The sequence below is a fragment of the Sinocyclocheilus rhinocerous genome, unplaced genomic scaffold (assembly GCF_001515625.1).
Source record: "Sinocyclocheilus rhinocerous isolate Xijiao unplaced genomic scaffold, SAMN03320098_v1.1 scaffold1384, whole genome shotgun sequence".
Lineage (NCBI taxonomy): Eukaryota > Metazoa > Chordata > Actinopteri > Cypriniformes > Cyprinidae > Sinocyclocheilus > Sinocyclocheilus rhinocerous.
The window spans coordinates 331347-346340 of record NW_015654942.1 but is presented as its reverse complement, the minus strand read 5'-3'; the positions used below and the strand labels follow the sequence as shown (position 1 = coordinate 346340).

The 14994-nt window shown below is 35.7% G+C and overlaps 2 protein-coding genes across 9 annotated transcripts; both read right to left on the bottom strand.

Annotated features, from left to right (window-relative positions):
- Window positions 1–1548: 1548 nt before the first annotated feature.
- On the bottom strand, window positions 1549–8284 carry hinfp (histone H4 transcription factor). 7 transcript variants are annotated; one of them, XM_016524777.1, is made up of 10 exons: window positions 8150–8284; window positions 7356–7575; window positions 6342–6571; window positions 6084–6183; window positions 5151–5303; window positions 4891–4968; window positions 4666–4786; window positions 4396–4534; window positions 3656–3780; window positions 1549–2948 (listed from the first exon to the last, which is right to left on the bottom strand). In XM_016524777.1, the coding sequence occupies exons 2-10, from the start codon at window positions 7516–7518 to the stop codon at window positions 2606–2608; spliced, it is 1452 nt and encodes a 483-aa protein (XP_016380263.1). In that variant the 5' UTR covers window positions 7519–7575; window positions 8150–8284; the 3' UTR covers window positions 1549–2605. The 7 variants fall into 7 exon arrangements, with proteins under 7 accessions (XP_016380263.1, XP_016380260.1, XP_016380264.1 ...); XM_016524774.1 differs by having other exon boundaries at window positions 7356–7563; XM_016524778.1 differs by having other exon boundaries at window positions 7356–7560.
- A 665-nt stretch (window positions 8285–8949) lies between these two features.
- Window positions 8950–14292, bottom strand: LOC107717886 (UDP-N-acetylglucosamine--dolichyl-phosphate N-acetylglucosaminephosphotransferase-like). Of its 2 annotated transcripts, XM_016524790.1 has the most exons (9): window positions 13397–14292; window positions 13185–13305; window positions 12475–12688; window positions 12210–12356; window positions 11710–11794; window positions 11359–11547; window positions 10998–11085; window positions 10680–10835; window positions 8950–9486 (listed from the first exon to the last, which is right to left on the bottom strand). In XM_016524790.1, exons 1-9 carry the CDS (start codon window positions 13558–13560, stop codon window positions 9421–9423), a joined length of 1230 nt encoding a protein of 409 aa, XP_016380276.1. In that variant the 5' UTR covers window positions 13561–14292; the 3' UTR covers window positions 8950–9420. The 2 variants fall into 2 exon arrangements, with proteins under 2 accessions (XP_016380276.1, XP_016380277.1); XM_016524791.1 differs by lacking the exons at window positions 8950–9486; window positions 10998–11085 and having other exon boundaries at window positions 10684–10835.
- Between the last annotated feature and the right edge of the window lie 702 nt (window positions 14293–14994).

Sequence of the window (14994 nt, the reverse complement as noted above, 5' to 3'; positions counted from 1 at the left end):
GAGCTCAAATTCATGCATCTTTTGCCAATTTTCAATATTTCTAACATTTTGTAAAAACAATCATGCTGCTTTGTTGAGATATTTTGTTCATTCATAAATGAATCAAGTGCTTCTCTTACCACTTCCTAGACCTTCCTCCACAGCTGTTCTTTCAGTAAATGCAGTTATAGGCACTTGAGTGAACACCCCGTGCAAGGACCCCAGAAGCAGCAGCAGAAGAGCTCCTAGTTTCATGTCGTTTTAATGGCAGGAATTCTTCTCCAATACAGAAGTATACAGAAGTCAATATCCCTTCAGTTCTCCTCTTTTGAATGTCTTACACTCATTTTCTAATCAGCAATTCCTTGTTCTGTTGTCTCATATTGTAGAAGTCATAATTATGTGAATAATGTAGAAAAACAATTTCATTAGGAACTGTATTCTTTAAAGGCTATTTTCAAGAACCTGTTTTCCTGCAGAGACAGAGCGAGACCGTTGGAAAGAAAAGGGAAGTGTTGCATCTTAGCTTACACTAAGCCCTTAACGCAAACTAATCTCTTAAATTCGGCTAACACACCAGCTAATATCACCAGAGCAGAGAGAAACAGATTACAGAGAAAGGGAGAGAGCCATGGGAAGTCTGATTTGCAGTTTAACTTAATTTTCAGTTACTCTGATTGTAAATTTCACGGACTGCGCTTGTCGGAAGGAGGGACTTTGTAGAAAACGAAGCGTTTGAGAGAGGCGGGGCATATAGGACCTACAATAATGTACAGTATTTGAAAAATAATGTGTTTTTTGAACATTAAAGCATGTCAACATATTCTGTTACACCAAATACACAAAATAATGATCTTTAAAAAAAGCATCATATGACCCCTTTAACAATGTTCGAGATTAATCTGATCCAATTCACTTCCCTAAGCAGAGTGCCTAGTGTGCCTGAGACCTGCAGTGCATGTAATTACTGTAACGACACAGATCTGTGAAAAGCGTTCAAACACTGACCTCTGACTGCTGCAGTAATGCACAAACTTCTGCCTAACCCAGCACAACCTGCCTGCTGACTCCTGTCCTGAGATATTCAAACAAACAGGACTTACAAGTACTGTTCTTACAGTCACACACAGGATCACAGAACAAAGCGGATTATTCCCAGAACACACAAGCTTTAATTTTTCACACACAGAGGAATATATATAGTATATTTGCACACTAATGATTGAAGTTTGGGGTTGATAAGATTTTTTTGTGTGTTTTTGAAAGGAGACTCTTGCTCACCAAGGCTGCATTTATTTGATCAAAAACAGTAAAACAGTAATATTGTGAAATAGTTACAATTTAAAGTAACTATTTTAATATTATTTTAATAGATTTTAAAATGTAATTCATTCATCTGATGGCACAACAATCTTTCTGACTTTGAATGGCAAGAAATAATTTCCGTTTACAAGCAAAATATTTTAATTAGAGAAGAACAAAACAAAAAGGACAAAAATGTACTGATATTACTGCCATTGTTTATTTAAAACAAAATTATGTCAATTTGTATAGTCAGTATGCCCTAAATTAATTCTTTCTTAATAAGATTGTTAATTATTAGGACTCAATGGCAAAAAAAGTCCTAAGGAAAAGGTGTATATTAAAAAAATTATATATTTAAAAAAACAAACAAAAAACAATTAATTTAAAAAGTACTTTTTACTTTGATACAACAGCAGTAGGAATTGGAATGGGCCTTTCTGCACAACAGAACTGATCTCAATAGAAAGTAGAAAAATAAATTAAACGGGAATGGTGGTTTAAAATTCAGAAGCACTTCCAATTCAACTTTAAAACAGAAGCACACTGTATAAAACTATACACTGTAAAGAGTTCTCCACAGAGATCTGTCCATCTTCCTTCACATTAAGTCTGAACCTGTCAAAGAAAGCTGATTAAACTGTTCAGTAGGATTAAACATTTCCATTCCCATTACCCTCTTCTCTCTCGCTCACTCACACACACACGCACACACACACAAACAGTCAAATTTAAAGGGATAGTTCAGCCCAGAATGAAAATAGCGTCATTATTTAAATCTTATTATTCCAACCCTGCAGTGTCCTTCTTTCAAGAAACACAATAAGAGATCCTGAATGTGTGTGCTTGTGTTTTCCCTACAAGGAAACGGACTTCCAAACAGGGAATAAAAAATACTTACAACACTTATAACGTACAAGTCTACATTTAATATACTTTCTTGGTGTTTTTTGTCTGTTTTGGAGCTTGGCAGTATAAATTATCATCAATGTTTGTTGAATAGAAAAAGGCAACTCACACTGTGTTTGACATCTCATTTTGCATTTTGTGACAAACAAAATAATCAGTCAGAAAGACATGAGGGTGAGAAAATAAGCTCCTTACTGAATGAACTATTCATTTAAGCACATCCTCAGAGCTAACATGTGATTTTGTTCAGTGCAGTGTTTGATGATGACAGAATTCTCACACACACTCTATTCCTGTTTTGGTCCCCTGTTAGTCTCATAGTATTTTTTGTCACGGAGTTAATTGGAATGTCCTAATGTACCTTCTTATTGTCTGACACGGCAGTCTTAGGGTGTTCCGGTAATCAGAGGTGCAGTTAAATCATCTCCATGCCCAGCTGTTGGGCAGTGTCCTGTAGCTGACGCATTACGGCTCCCTCCCTTGTAGAGTCTGTTTCTGCGGAGGTGCCGGCTGTCAACACCAAGAACACACTTTCTGTATTTTCCTGTGTCCTACAGACATCCACTCCCTCCTTTCTTATTCCTGCCTCTGTATTTCCACCCATAGTGCTGAGGGGCCCCGTCTCCTCCAGTTCTTCACCGTTCTGCTGGCTGGACTCATTGCTGTCCCCTTCTCCCTGCATCAGCTGCTCTGTCAGCTCCACGCTCTCATAGCGGATCAGCTGCAGGCGCATGAACCCATCTTCATGCTCTTTATACCTGAAAAAGATTGGAGAAAACCACAGTCAGGTTAGATGGGTTAGGTTTACTGTCCACTGGATACCCACATCAAAATAAATATGCCATCTACTATGGTTAGAACTATAGGTGGTCAACCTACTTAAAAGTTTTGATTGATTGTGTTTATTTATTTTATTTATTATTTATTTATTTATTTATTGAAAGAAAATAATATGTTTATTCTGTAAGGACACATTAACCTGATCAAAAGGTGACCCAACAATATTTATCATGTCACAAAAGATTTGTTTCAGATAAATTCTGTTCTTTTAAGCCTACTCATCAAATAATCCTGAAAAAGTAACGTTTTTCACAAAAAAAAAAGTATAATAATAAAACATTAAGCAGCGCAAATGTATTCAAGCATATTAGAATGATTTTTGAAGGATCATGTGACACTGAAGAGCCCGCTTTTCAGAGAAATAAAATCTATTAAATACATTTAATAATTATTTATTATTTAATAATTATTAAAACAGAACAGTTGTTTTAAACGGCACATTACAAAAATTACTGCTTTTGACTATATTTTTAAACATCAAAAAAAAAAAAAAAAAAAAAATATATATATATAGTAAAAATACAGTATTGTAGGTTTCCACATACACCATCTAATGTTTATTGCACACAAACCTAGCAAGAGCTTTCTGAAAACAAAAGCAAAGTCAAAGAGGAAGACTTCAAACCTAAATCTCGGGTGTCCCGAAGGCCATTTGAACTGATGTTTCTTGCGTAAATGGGCAGTGAGGTTGTTCCCCCGGGTGAAGCACTGCTCACACACGTGACACTTATAGCGAGGAGTGTAATCTCCCTAAATGCAAAACAGCACATTAACGTTTTTAGCTATTCTGAAGCTATGAGCTGAAAATGAGTGCAAATGTAATGATGCAGAATTGTATTCACTTTCTGACGAACATTAAGTTTTATTTTAATTGCTCACACTGTTCCAGACAATGTATTCTGCCTTTTTATTTTATACATTTATTGTGGATTTATTGTGTTGCTGGCTGTAATAGAGATTATCTCTAGATTAGATAAATTATTTTTATAGATCAAACCTGATTACATTATTTCTTGTAATGATAAACAATTCTTACATCAATTACAGGCTAAAAAAATATCTCACAGAAATTACATTTTCCTGTTTACATTTGAAATCAGGAAAAATTGGTAAAACAACATTAACAGTCCTAAATGTAACAATGTACTAATTTTATATATTACCATTTGCTTGACATCATTTTTTATTTGCCATATTCATGTCCAAAAATAAAATAAAGTAAAATTTGCTATATGTCTTACCAAACCTGACTTACTTTATTCTGTGGTACACAAAAGAAGATATTTCATTATTTTATATTGATGTCTTCTTATTGGCTCCTAATATGTAGATATGAATGTATCTGGCATTTTCTGACTGGCTCACCTCATGAACGCGCTTGTAGTGGTTCTTGATTGAGTAAAGTGAGCGAGTGGAGTAGTCACAATCTGCAAAGTCACATCGATACGCTGGCTCACTGCTGTGCGTGTCTAAATGCTTCCGCAGATCTATCAGGTTTTTACAGCTGAAAACCAGACAAACACAAACAATCTGACAGATCATGGTCTGACACACAGGTCTGAAATGGCAGACTAAAAGATTAGAAATATCCAGGGGGATCCAGACTCACTGTCTTTGGCAATGAAGTGACCTCACCTGTACTCGCAGTAGTCACAGCTGTAAGGCTTCTCGTTGGAATGACGAAATTTGATGTGGTTTCTCAGCGAGGATGGTGATGGACAGGTCATATCACAAAGAGGACATTTATAATGGTTGACTTTGATCAGAGAACAGAGAAGAACATCATAAGGAAATAAAGGCTTCAATACAGTAGAACAAAGTACAACCATTATGACACTCAACATATAAAAAGACCCATACCATGGTTCCTCATGTGGTCTCTCAGCAGCCTCTCAGTGGCAAAACGCTTAGAGCAGTGAGAACACTGAAATCTTTGAGCTACAGACACAATCGCACACAAACAAATGGGTGCAATGAGCCATACTAATCAATCTAATCTTTTTTTTTTTGGTATGTTCAACAAAAGAATTCAAAGTGTCGGATTTGTTCAATACAGAAGGTTTTCAGATTATGTTATTGCTGTTTCTGCATGTGTACAAACTCAAACACAACCCCCTCACATTCTATGGAGGTTTGCCGTCGAATGTGGTCAAAGAACTTTGTGTTGTTGGCAAACATTCCTCCACAGGTCGGACATGCCACCAGCTTTTCCTGTGTGTGGCTACGCATGTGCTCTCGCAACTTAAACCTGCCCTTGAAAGAGGCCTCGCAGTCTAGAAATAAGGAAAAGTTAACATTTAAAAAATGTGCAGATCTTTAAAAATCGTTACGAGCAAAGAAAGCTTTCAGGAATATTCAAATAACCTGCCCTTGAAAGAGGCCTCGCAGTCTAGAAATAAGGAAATGTTAACATTTAAAAAATGTGCAGATCTTTAAAAATCGTTACGAGCAAAGAAAGCTTTCAGGAATATTCAAATGACTACGATGCTTAATATCGTCTACCATGGGGTTCACTCTTATACGTTGTACCTAATAAGGTCCAGAACAGACAAAACGGACAAATATTACATTTTAGCATTAACACAAGGTAGCAGTCTGGACATTATGAAGTATAATAACTGATTATTCTATTCTTTATGATTCTGTGTTTATTTCATAACTGACTTGCTGCATCTAATGAATGAAGTGGTTCTCGACCAGGTGCCAAAAACTACTAGAGTGCCATTTTTAAAAACATTAAAAAGCTACAATCATTTATTTTAGATTTTTGTTTTTTGTTTTGTTGAAGAGTTGGGGTTCCCAGTGAATATATAAGGTAGCCTATTTTTAAATGTGTGATCTCTGGATCTGGAAAAGTCATATTATAATGAACATAAATTTTTATATTTATGCTTAGCTCGAACACATTTCATCAGGTAGAAATTGTAAGATTTTTTTTTTTTTTTTAATCCTTACCATTAATGCTTCTCCACTAAATTACAAATAACTAGAAAAATCATAGGGCTTTCAAATATTGTTGTGGACAATGGAGGGGCCTTGAAGTTGTTTCTTACCTTTCCAGCCACAGAACAACACATTCTCTTCATTAGCCTCGAGACAATGGGCATGCATCTCCACATGTCTGTAGAACCACTCCGGATTATCCATAGACATCTGAATACAAATACGCTTATCAGCTGAGCACTTTATTTTGAAAGCACTGCCAAACACAATACATATAATAGAATAAAAACTCTTCCACTTATTCTTCACACCTCAATAAACTTGATTTGACAAGCCACATACAGTAACACTTGGGATTGCTTCCATACCTCACAGTGCTCCCAAAGACAAAGGAAGTTCTCTTGGACCTCAGGCACAATGTTGCGGTTATGGAGGCCGACCGAACAGGCACCCATGTCACTGTGGCCCTTGAGTATAGCAAGACCCCATTGCTTCAACTTGGTGTGGTAGCAATGAAAGAACATGTGTCTGAGAAGCTCTGCATTTCCTTCCACTGAGCAGAAGCCACAGTCTCTCCACAGACAGTTATGCTCCTCTTCTGTAAAACATGCAGGCAAGCCAAGTATTGATTATGGACCAGACCAATGGAGTCAGCGCCACAGGGACTCTGACTGCCAGAAACCTTGAGCTGAGACGCCTGCTATGGCTCAAAGTCAACACTCAACAATCCTCCACCGATGTAACATTAATACAGACAGTCGAGCAATGCATAAAAATGTGCCAGTTGGTGCAATGTAGAATAGATAAAGAAATAAGAAATGTTATGTGTTACTAGCACAACCCCAGCACTAATAGTCCCCTTTAAAACACATTATACCAGAACTGATAAGCTATTGTTTATATTGTCATTTATTTTGCAATGTATGGTATGTTTATTCTTAGAATTGAATCTTTACTCATTTTTACGCAATAACTTTACATCTCACAATTGCAACAAGAGGAGACTTTCAATATAAAGTATTATTTATATTGAGAATTTTTATAAATATTTTGAATTAGCTTTTATTTTCATTTTAGTTTCATTATACAAGTTTTTATTTACAAAATCGTTAGAAAAAGTCATTAGAACTAGTCCATATGACTCATACCGCAATGTTCCAAGTCAGTGCGAGACATCCATAGTCACCTTTCATTTTCAATGCATGCAACAGATATTCTTCAAAATGTTTCCTATTGTGTTCCATAAAAAAACTTGGAACTATATCATGTTAAATAAATGATGAGAATGTTCATTTTTGAGTGAACTATCCCTTTAAGACATGAAAGATAAGTAAATAAATGCTTCCATTACAAGACCTGACACCTTCAAGGGTTGGACGCACCTGGTAAGTCTGTCTCACTGTCCACGGTAGCTTTATAATGTTTCTCCACGTGCTGGCAAAACTCCTGCATCCTGTCAAACGTCTCCTGACACGAGCCCCACTCACACGCCAGCTCCAGCTGCAGCTCCTCTCTGCGCAGGGCGCGTTTACCCGACGGCGGCATCCTGCAGCACTGAATGTAAAGCACAATGTGTGGTCCTCCCGTCTTCTGAAACACATGCTAAAGTCACATGCGAGATCTAACATGACTGTAAGTTTGTCCTGCACACCGCAGCTCGAGCTTTCTGTCCATAGCTGCCAGTTTGTTTTTAAAGGCGATAAACAACCACATTCACAATATGAACTGCGCCAAAATGATTACCTCCAACATATTAATACTTCTTAATTACCAAATGTACAGCTAGTAGTTTTATTAAATCATAGACGACGTTGTTACCTAGTATGACACAGCTGGTTAGCAAAACAAAAAGGCAAGTTAACATTCTGCCTCCATTTTGTTGACTAGTGGCTTCGGTTGAGAATAATTGAATGTGTTTTCATTCAAGGATATTTCAATTCAATTCAAGCTTATTTGTATAGCGCTATTCACGATACAGATCGTTGCAAAGCAACTTCACCGCTACTTAAGTTTCTACAATATTTAGTGGAAGCTTATCAGTGGTGACTGTCAGTTAATGTACATATGGCAGAAATGTACGGGAAAATAAATTAAAGACGTAATCAAACAGACGATGAACACTATTTCGTGAGGGAATGCGTCTGCAGTTGTTTAAAAATATTGATAAATAACTCACCTTTTGCAAATACTTCAAACATTTCCTTACTTTTTTCCCATGAAATAACCAAACCAATCAGAATTCACCTTTGCGGCGTCACGTTCAAATCTCAGCCAATCAAATTGCAGCCTAGCAGTACATCACAATTATCATTCCCTCCAACACCTAAACTCATTCAAGTGTTCCGCAGCTCGATTTGCACTTTGTATTCAGTGGCGGTAATGCCTGTCTTACAACCCTTTAAAAAAGTTAATTTGCTGTATGGCACTACTTTATGTAAATCTGCTTTGGAATTGCACCGAAATTATTGTGCTATATTAATAAATCTCAAAAAAGCGAAACACATTTTTCTAATACACAGGAAAGCGCGCGAGAGAGTATAAACTGTGATATCAAGTAATTGTTTTCCAGATAATATTTTAACAATTTGCTATCATTTTAGTACAATGGCAAATAAAAAAAAACATTTAATTTTGCAAACATAATGTTCTTATTAAAAGACTACACACTTACTATGGTCACAGTATAAAAGGGTTGCTATATATTAAACTTAACAGCTGCCTTTGTATTGTAGGAAAGGGACCACCACATTTGAGAGTCCTTGGTATATAATAACCTGGAAAGCCCTCATGCTAAATAATTGAAAAATGAGTTCTTTGTATTAGTATTAATGTTTGGGTTATGTTTGATTTTTGGTCTGAAAACTGCATGAGAACAATATAAATATAAAACATATAAAATATACAACAATTGATCTATAAAACAGTATAAATATAGAGCACTTTTTCCTTTCCGGAAGCTAGTATGTTTGTTCTATGGTCACATTGGTTTATTTAAATCAGTCAAAGGCATAATATTAGATTTGCCACACACACACACACACACACACACAAATACAACTGCATATATCAAGTAATCTTTCAGAAATGTTCTCAAAAATGTCAAACTCCCTAAAATATTCCTGAATGTAACTGTTTCCCATAATCTTTCAAAATAGAACCCTCTTTTCAGGTCAACCAAAATAATTAGATATCCTTACGCAGACATTGTTCATTATCTACAGAGCTTTCATGTCCCAATGACAGTTAAGGGCATATGTGTACACTGTCCCATCTCATGCAGATATATAGACAGAGAAGCTGGAATACAGTGTGTAGTATCAAGATTCCATACTTTATAGAGGACAGGCAGTATAGTTATCATTCTTACAACAATCAGTTTTGTTTCAGTTTTGTTTGTTCTTCAAATGAAAGCAGCAGGTTGTAAAGTCTCTCAGGAGCTTGAGTGGTCTAGATGTCGTAGAACAGACGCACAAGATGATACCGGATTCCAAATGCCACGGCACTCCCCGAGACCTGAGAAAGAAATATACTATCAGTGGCGTAACTTTGCTTTGAAAAGTGGTGGGGACACCATGCTATAGCCTATAATGACATTACGAAAAGTGCGACAGCTGCAAATCACGTCGTTATTGCACTGCACGAGTTATGCATGCGTAAGGAGTCAAATGTTGTTGTTTTTTTGTTTTTTAATCACCCTAATTAGATTATGAAGAATGATTTGTTGATCTTGTTTTCCCTTTAATACATACCTTCCGCAATATATTTTTCAATTACTTTCAAAAAGTGGTAGGGACAATATCGACCCTGGCAAAATGTGGTGGGGACATGTCCCACCCGTAAATTACGCCTATGTATTATCTCAAACCACCAAAACATCAGTTTCTTTTGAAGAATTTACACAGTCTTTGAAAACCTGCATTCATGAGGTAGCCTAATTTTGAAAATGTGATTTCTACACCTGGAAAAGGCATGTAAATTAATCAAATCTTGAATTTGATTAAAGCAGCACTATGTAACTTTTGGCGCTCTAGCGGTTAATAAACAGAACTGCACACATCCCGCGGAAGAACATTCCAACCGGAGCTACTTCTCTAAGTTTATGTCTATGGCGATTCACGCAGGTATGTGTTACTCCGCAGCGGTGACGACCCGACCAGGCTACAATAGTCCAAATATAAGTACTTATTATAAGTGTACCGTAGTGATTCGGAATAAGACAAAAACGCGGTTTGGAAGATGAATTCATGATGTACTCGCTCATTATATACATAGTGCTGCTTTAATACATTTTGCATGAATATACATTTTTGCTAGACGCCAATCTCTAAAGTATTTTATCAGAGATAGAAAGAGATAGAGAAAGAGAAATACCTTTAAAAAAAAAACCTTATCCTTAAAATTGGAAGAGTTGAAACCCTGAAGAAGATTCAACTAATACATTTTTTTATAGGAATTTACAGAAACTTTGGAGTGCCCATATATTAAAGTAAGTTTTGAAAACAACACTAGGGCTAGGGAGCCTTTGAATATTGTTGTGACTAAAGGGGGCCTTATGATAATGACCAGAAAGATGCATTTCTCATACATTAGTGAGGCAGTAATGCCAAATATCACAACCTTCTTTACGGTTTCAAAGCACTTTGAATTGAAATAATCATAGTATAGCACATTGCCTCTCAACTCTGTAATAAATTCATGGGATTCACCTGTATTAAAAGCATGATTGTAGTCAGGTTTCTCTCATGGGTAGGTCCCAGTACTTTTAGTACCAGGTTGATAAGGGTCATGTTGTTACACTCAATAAACTCATCATCTCCTTCCTGCCCTCTACGCACATCCAGAAGCCATAACATTTCTGCCACCTGCAGGATAAAAGAGGAAATCGCATTCAAAGATACAGGGAATACCGTATACCTATAGGTTAAGCTCCTGGATCTTTTGTTGCAAAAATAACATTCTTTTAAACAAACATTCCTAAACCTATTTATAATGATAAATACTGACAGTGGCATGAGTGTGTTTACCTTCAGAATAAGTTGCCCTAATTTGCCCAGGTCCTTCTGTTTGAACTTGGAATAGCTCATGCCAAGCTTTCCCGTGTCAGATTGTAACCTGCATTAATCAGTTTCAGAGGTCAAGCTCTCATAACCATTTCATTTTGCCTTATATATGGTGCAAATGTTTAGGGAACACTGTTGAAATCATAAGTAAAGCATGTATAAAACTTACAAATAAATCATAAGTGAAAAAGTTACTTAAAGAGTTTAACACTTCAAATGCCCACATATTCAAATAACTTTCAATGACTGTCAAAATAAATTCTACTGTAAGTAAAAAGGAATCTATGTTATAGCTTGATTTTAAAATGTTAGTGTAATAACCCACCTAGGCAGGCGATGTCTGGGACAGGGAATAATGTGAAACAGCTGAGGCAGAGAGTAAATGAAGTTGATGATTTGGGGGATGAAGAAAAGCAGCATGGTCTTACTGAAGTGGCCGAGTATCCCAACCACTGCAAACGTCATTCCAGCAAAGTAACAGAAAGTGTCTCCCACAAACACAGAGGAAGGGTACCTGATAAAAGATATTCAAAGGTTTATTATAGGTTAAAAAATAGGAGTTGTTGAGGTTAAGATTATTATCAGTGCTGATTGTCAAACTTCAGTTCAGCATTTTAATGGGTCGTCTTAAACTAAAGTAAGTAAAGATGATCAAAAAGCAATATATTTAACAAACCAGTTGTGGTAGAAGAGGGCTAATGTGGTGAAAAAAAAGGGAATCATGAAGTACAAAGAGAAAACATGGTCATCCCTGTAGTCTCCTGAAAGAGAAACATTAATCAAAGATCAATTGAACAATATAAATTAGAGAATATATCTACAGACCTATTTAAATAAAAATCAAGCAATGTCAGAGAGGTTTAAACGAATTAAGTATAATGTGACACTGAAGACTGGAGTAATGACTTCTGAGAGTTGAGTTTTGCCATCACAGGAATAAATGACATTAAAAATATATATATATTAAAAAAACAGTTATTTCACAATAGTAGTTTTACTGTTTTTAACTGATCAAATAAATACACCCTTTGTGACCATAACAGACTTGTTTCAAAAACATAAAAATATTATTTTAAACTTTTGAACAGTAGTGTGTATATAAATGGTATAAATTATGCATGTGGAAAGCAGGTGGAAAATTTGATCAAACAGGTTGAATAGAAACCCTCCGCTCACCATTGAGTTCCAGTATATTAAAGAGGATGATGGAGCCAGATATGAAGAGAGCTTGCCCAGACTCAATGCCATTGATACCAGCCAAGATGTTGATGGCATTTGTGCAGAATACAGCCAGCATTCCCATATATACATAATACAGAATGCCTGAAACACATTGTATAAAAATGCTGAGAATAGCGACAGTCATACTGCACATATCAAACAAGAGGGCAATACAATCAAATCTAGAGCACCAGACATTTAAGCAGACTGTCAAACTCACCCAAGTCCAGATGCATCCCCAGCAGGACACGGAAAGGTTTGGGCACGACGATGAGAGTGTTGCCAAAGTTAGTGAAGTAGACCATGAGTAGAGGCAGGGAGGCCATAGTGGGCAGCAGCAGCTTGTGTCTCCATCGCAGATTCAGAACATCATCAGCAAAGCCCAGGAATATCATGCAGCAGATGGCCAACAAAGCACCAATCAGCTGCACAAACTACATGGACATATGCACAAATGCCATAGTTATGACTGATATTTTATATTACATTATTTTATATTTATATTGATATTTTATATATATATATATTTTTAAATAAGTCTCTTATGCTAACTTTTATTTTGGATGCAATTAATCGCGATTAATCATTGCCCAGCACTACTTAAAATATCATTTATACCTGTGATCAGTGACAGTCTTGAGTGTCACATGATCCTTCAGAATAAAATAATATACTATAATATTCATAATATACTGATTTGCTGCTCATGAAACATTTCTTATTATCAATGTTGAAACAGTTGTGAGGATTAATATTTTTTGACATGATATTTTAAGCTTTTGTAACATAAATGTCTCTATTGTCACTTTTCATTTAATGCCACTTTAATTTAATTTCCTTAAAGAAACTGAACCCAAACAGAACAGTAGTGTAAGTGGTGAATTCTTGAAATGTGTTTATTGTTTTATCATTAAGGGATGATTAACTCACCTCGTTGTGAGGGAACCGTTGACACTGCTCTCCCATAAAGCACTGGAGGAAGGGGACAGGGATGAAGAGGAAGAGAATGATGAGAAAGACTGTGCCACTGATTACACCTTGCGATTCGGGCCTGGTTAATAAGGAAAAGAGAAAGGAGTTAAATTCAGGTTCCAAACACCAAATTGCAATTCATACGTTTGATGTAAAAATCAACCACTTACACCTCTTTCTTTATGGCTTTATTTAGGTCCATGCCATAGAGTCTGGCAGATATGAAATGATCCTTAAAAGCAGGAATCAGTTTGATTGTTGCAATGCACCCAAGTGCAGACATACAACAGTTGATGATAAGAGGAAGAGCAGGAACTGGAGACATCTTCTCCATGGACTAACACGACATAAAAATACAATATACTGTATCTACTGTACTATATATCAGTTATATGTGGATACATCCAGTTGAAAACGGCGTTCGATTCCTGTCAGCAACATTTAAAACTTTTGTGTTGCATATCCATAGTGGAGCTGTCATTGGTTTAAGTTTCTTCGAGGCTGACAAAAATTGGATTACATTTCAAATGCAGCTACAGACCACATGGCTGTAGACATCGCTGAATGAAATCGCGCGCATAGATGACAATTTGCTTGTTTTCTAATCGACCGAACCGTTTTTATACAAAAGTACTGAATCAATGAACGGCAGTTCATTGGCTTTATGATGACAGCTAGATTTTCGGGTAAAGCTCGGGTAAATTACAGTCAAGCGATAAAAAAGAATCCTGGCCAAATAAGCACCGGTTCAGGTTATGAGTTACTAGTTACTCGTAAGCTTCTTTGACGTCAAAATGAGATAGATGTATCAGTTTACTGTATAGGTTTGGCTCTGATCTCATCACAAAATCCACGTCTACTTCCGTCAACATAATCCTACCGCCGACTGGGTACATTAAACAACTTGCTTATTATACTCTCATAAGCTGTTGGTACGACAGTAAAAGCTTCGAAGCGTAATACTGCTAAACACGCGGTAGTGATCAGGTAGGTCTTTTATCAGAGAAATACGTAAATCTATTTGCTATCATCTTGTTTGCAGTCGAACCTTTGCAGACGTAACACAACCGGAAACAAAATGAATAGTACGTTAAAGGTCTCATTTTCAGTGTAGAAACCATAGACTGTATAAAGGTAGAAACATTGTGATTCTGTCGCTCAAATTAACAATTATGTTTTATGACTCTAATTTTTAGAAATACCAAATAACAACAACAACAACATTAAGTCGTGTTATTATTATTATTATTTGTCTTTTTAAAAATATTCTATTTAACATAGCCATAGATTTTAATATTTGCCTTAAAAATTGTATTAAGCTCATACATCTTAGTTAAGGAATAAAGGCTGAAAAATGGAATGCTGTAATCTTATATTTGATTAAGCATGTATTACAAGAACTCAGACAAGACATTGGAACAGGGATATGACAGCTATGCTCACTCTCTTATAATATCATATAATAACCCTATGTTTTTTACAACAGTGAACACAAGTGATTTACAAGCATAAAGACAATACACAAAATATTATAAGATGGTTACAAAACATGAAAATGAATACATTACAATACAATGAAATAAATTAAAGCATATTAAAACAATAATATATTATTATATGTGTGTTTATATAATATATTATATGATTGTAGTTATTTAAGTATTTTATAAAATTATATATTTTTAATGTAATTTTATAAGTATTACATATAGAAGATTATTACAAGCTGACTTTGAATTTTTTTAAGAATACAAATATGTATCTACTG

Bases quoted from the DNA above. Each gene is read 5' to 3' on its own strand.
- hinfp (XM_016524777.1), bottom strand. From the start codon at position 7,518: ATGCCGCCGTCGGGTAAACGCGCCCTGCGCAGAGAGGAGCTGCAGCTG. The intron at 4,535-4,665 runs GTGAGGTCACTT...TCTGGTTTTCAG, and splicing joins TGTGACTACTGCGAGTACAG to CTGTAAAAACCTGATAGATC. The intron at 3,781-4,395 runs GTGAGCCAGTCA...TTTTGCATTTAG, and splicing joins ACTACAAGCGCGTTCATGAG to GGAGATTACACTCCTCGCTA.
- LOC107717886 (XM_016524790.1), bottom strand. From the start codon at position 13,560: ATGGAGAAGATGTCTCCAGTTCCTGCTCTTCCTCTTATCATCAACTGT. The intron at 13,306-13,396 runs GTAAGTGGTTGA...CTTATTAACCAG, and splicing joins AAAGCCATAAAGAAAGAGGT to GCCCGAATCGCAAGGTGTAA. The intron at 9,487-10,679 runs GTGAATCCCATG...TTTCTTTCTCAG, and splicing joins CAATCATGCTTTTAATACAG to GTCTCGGGGAGTGCCGTGGC.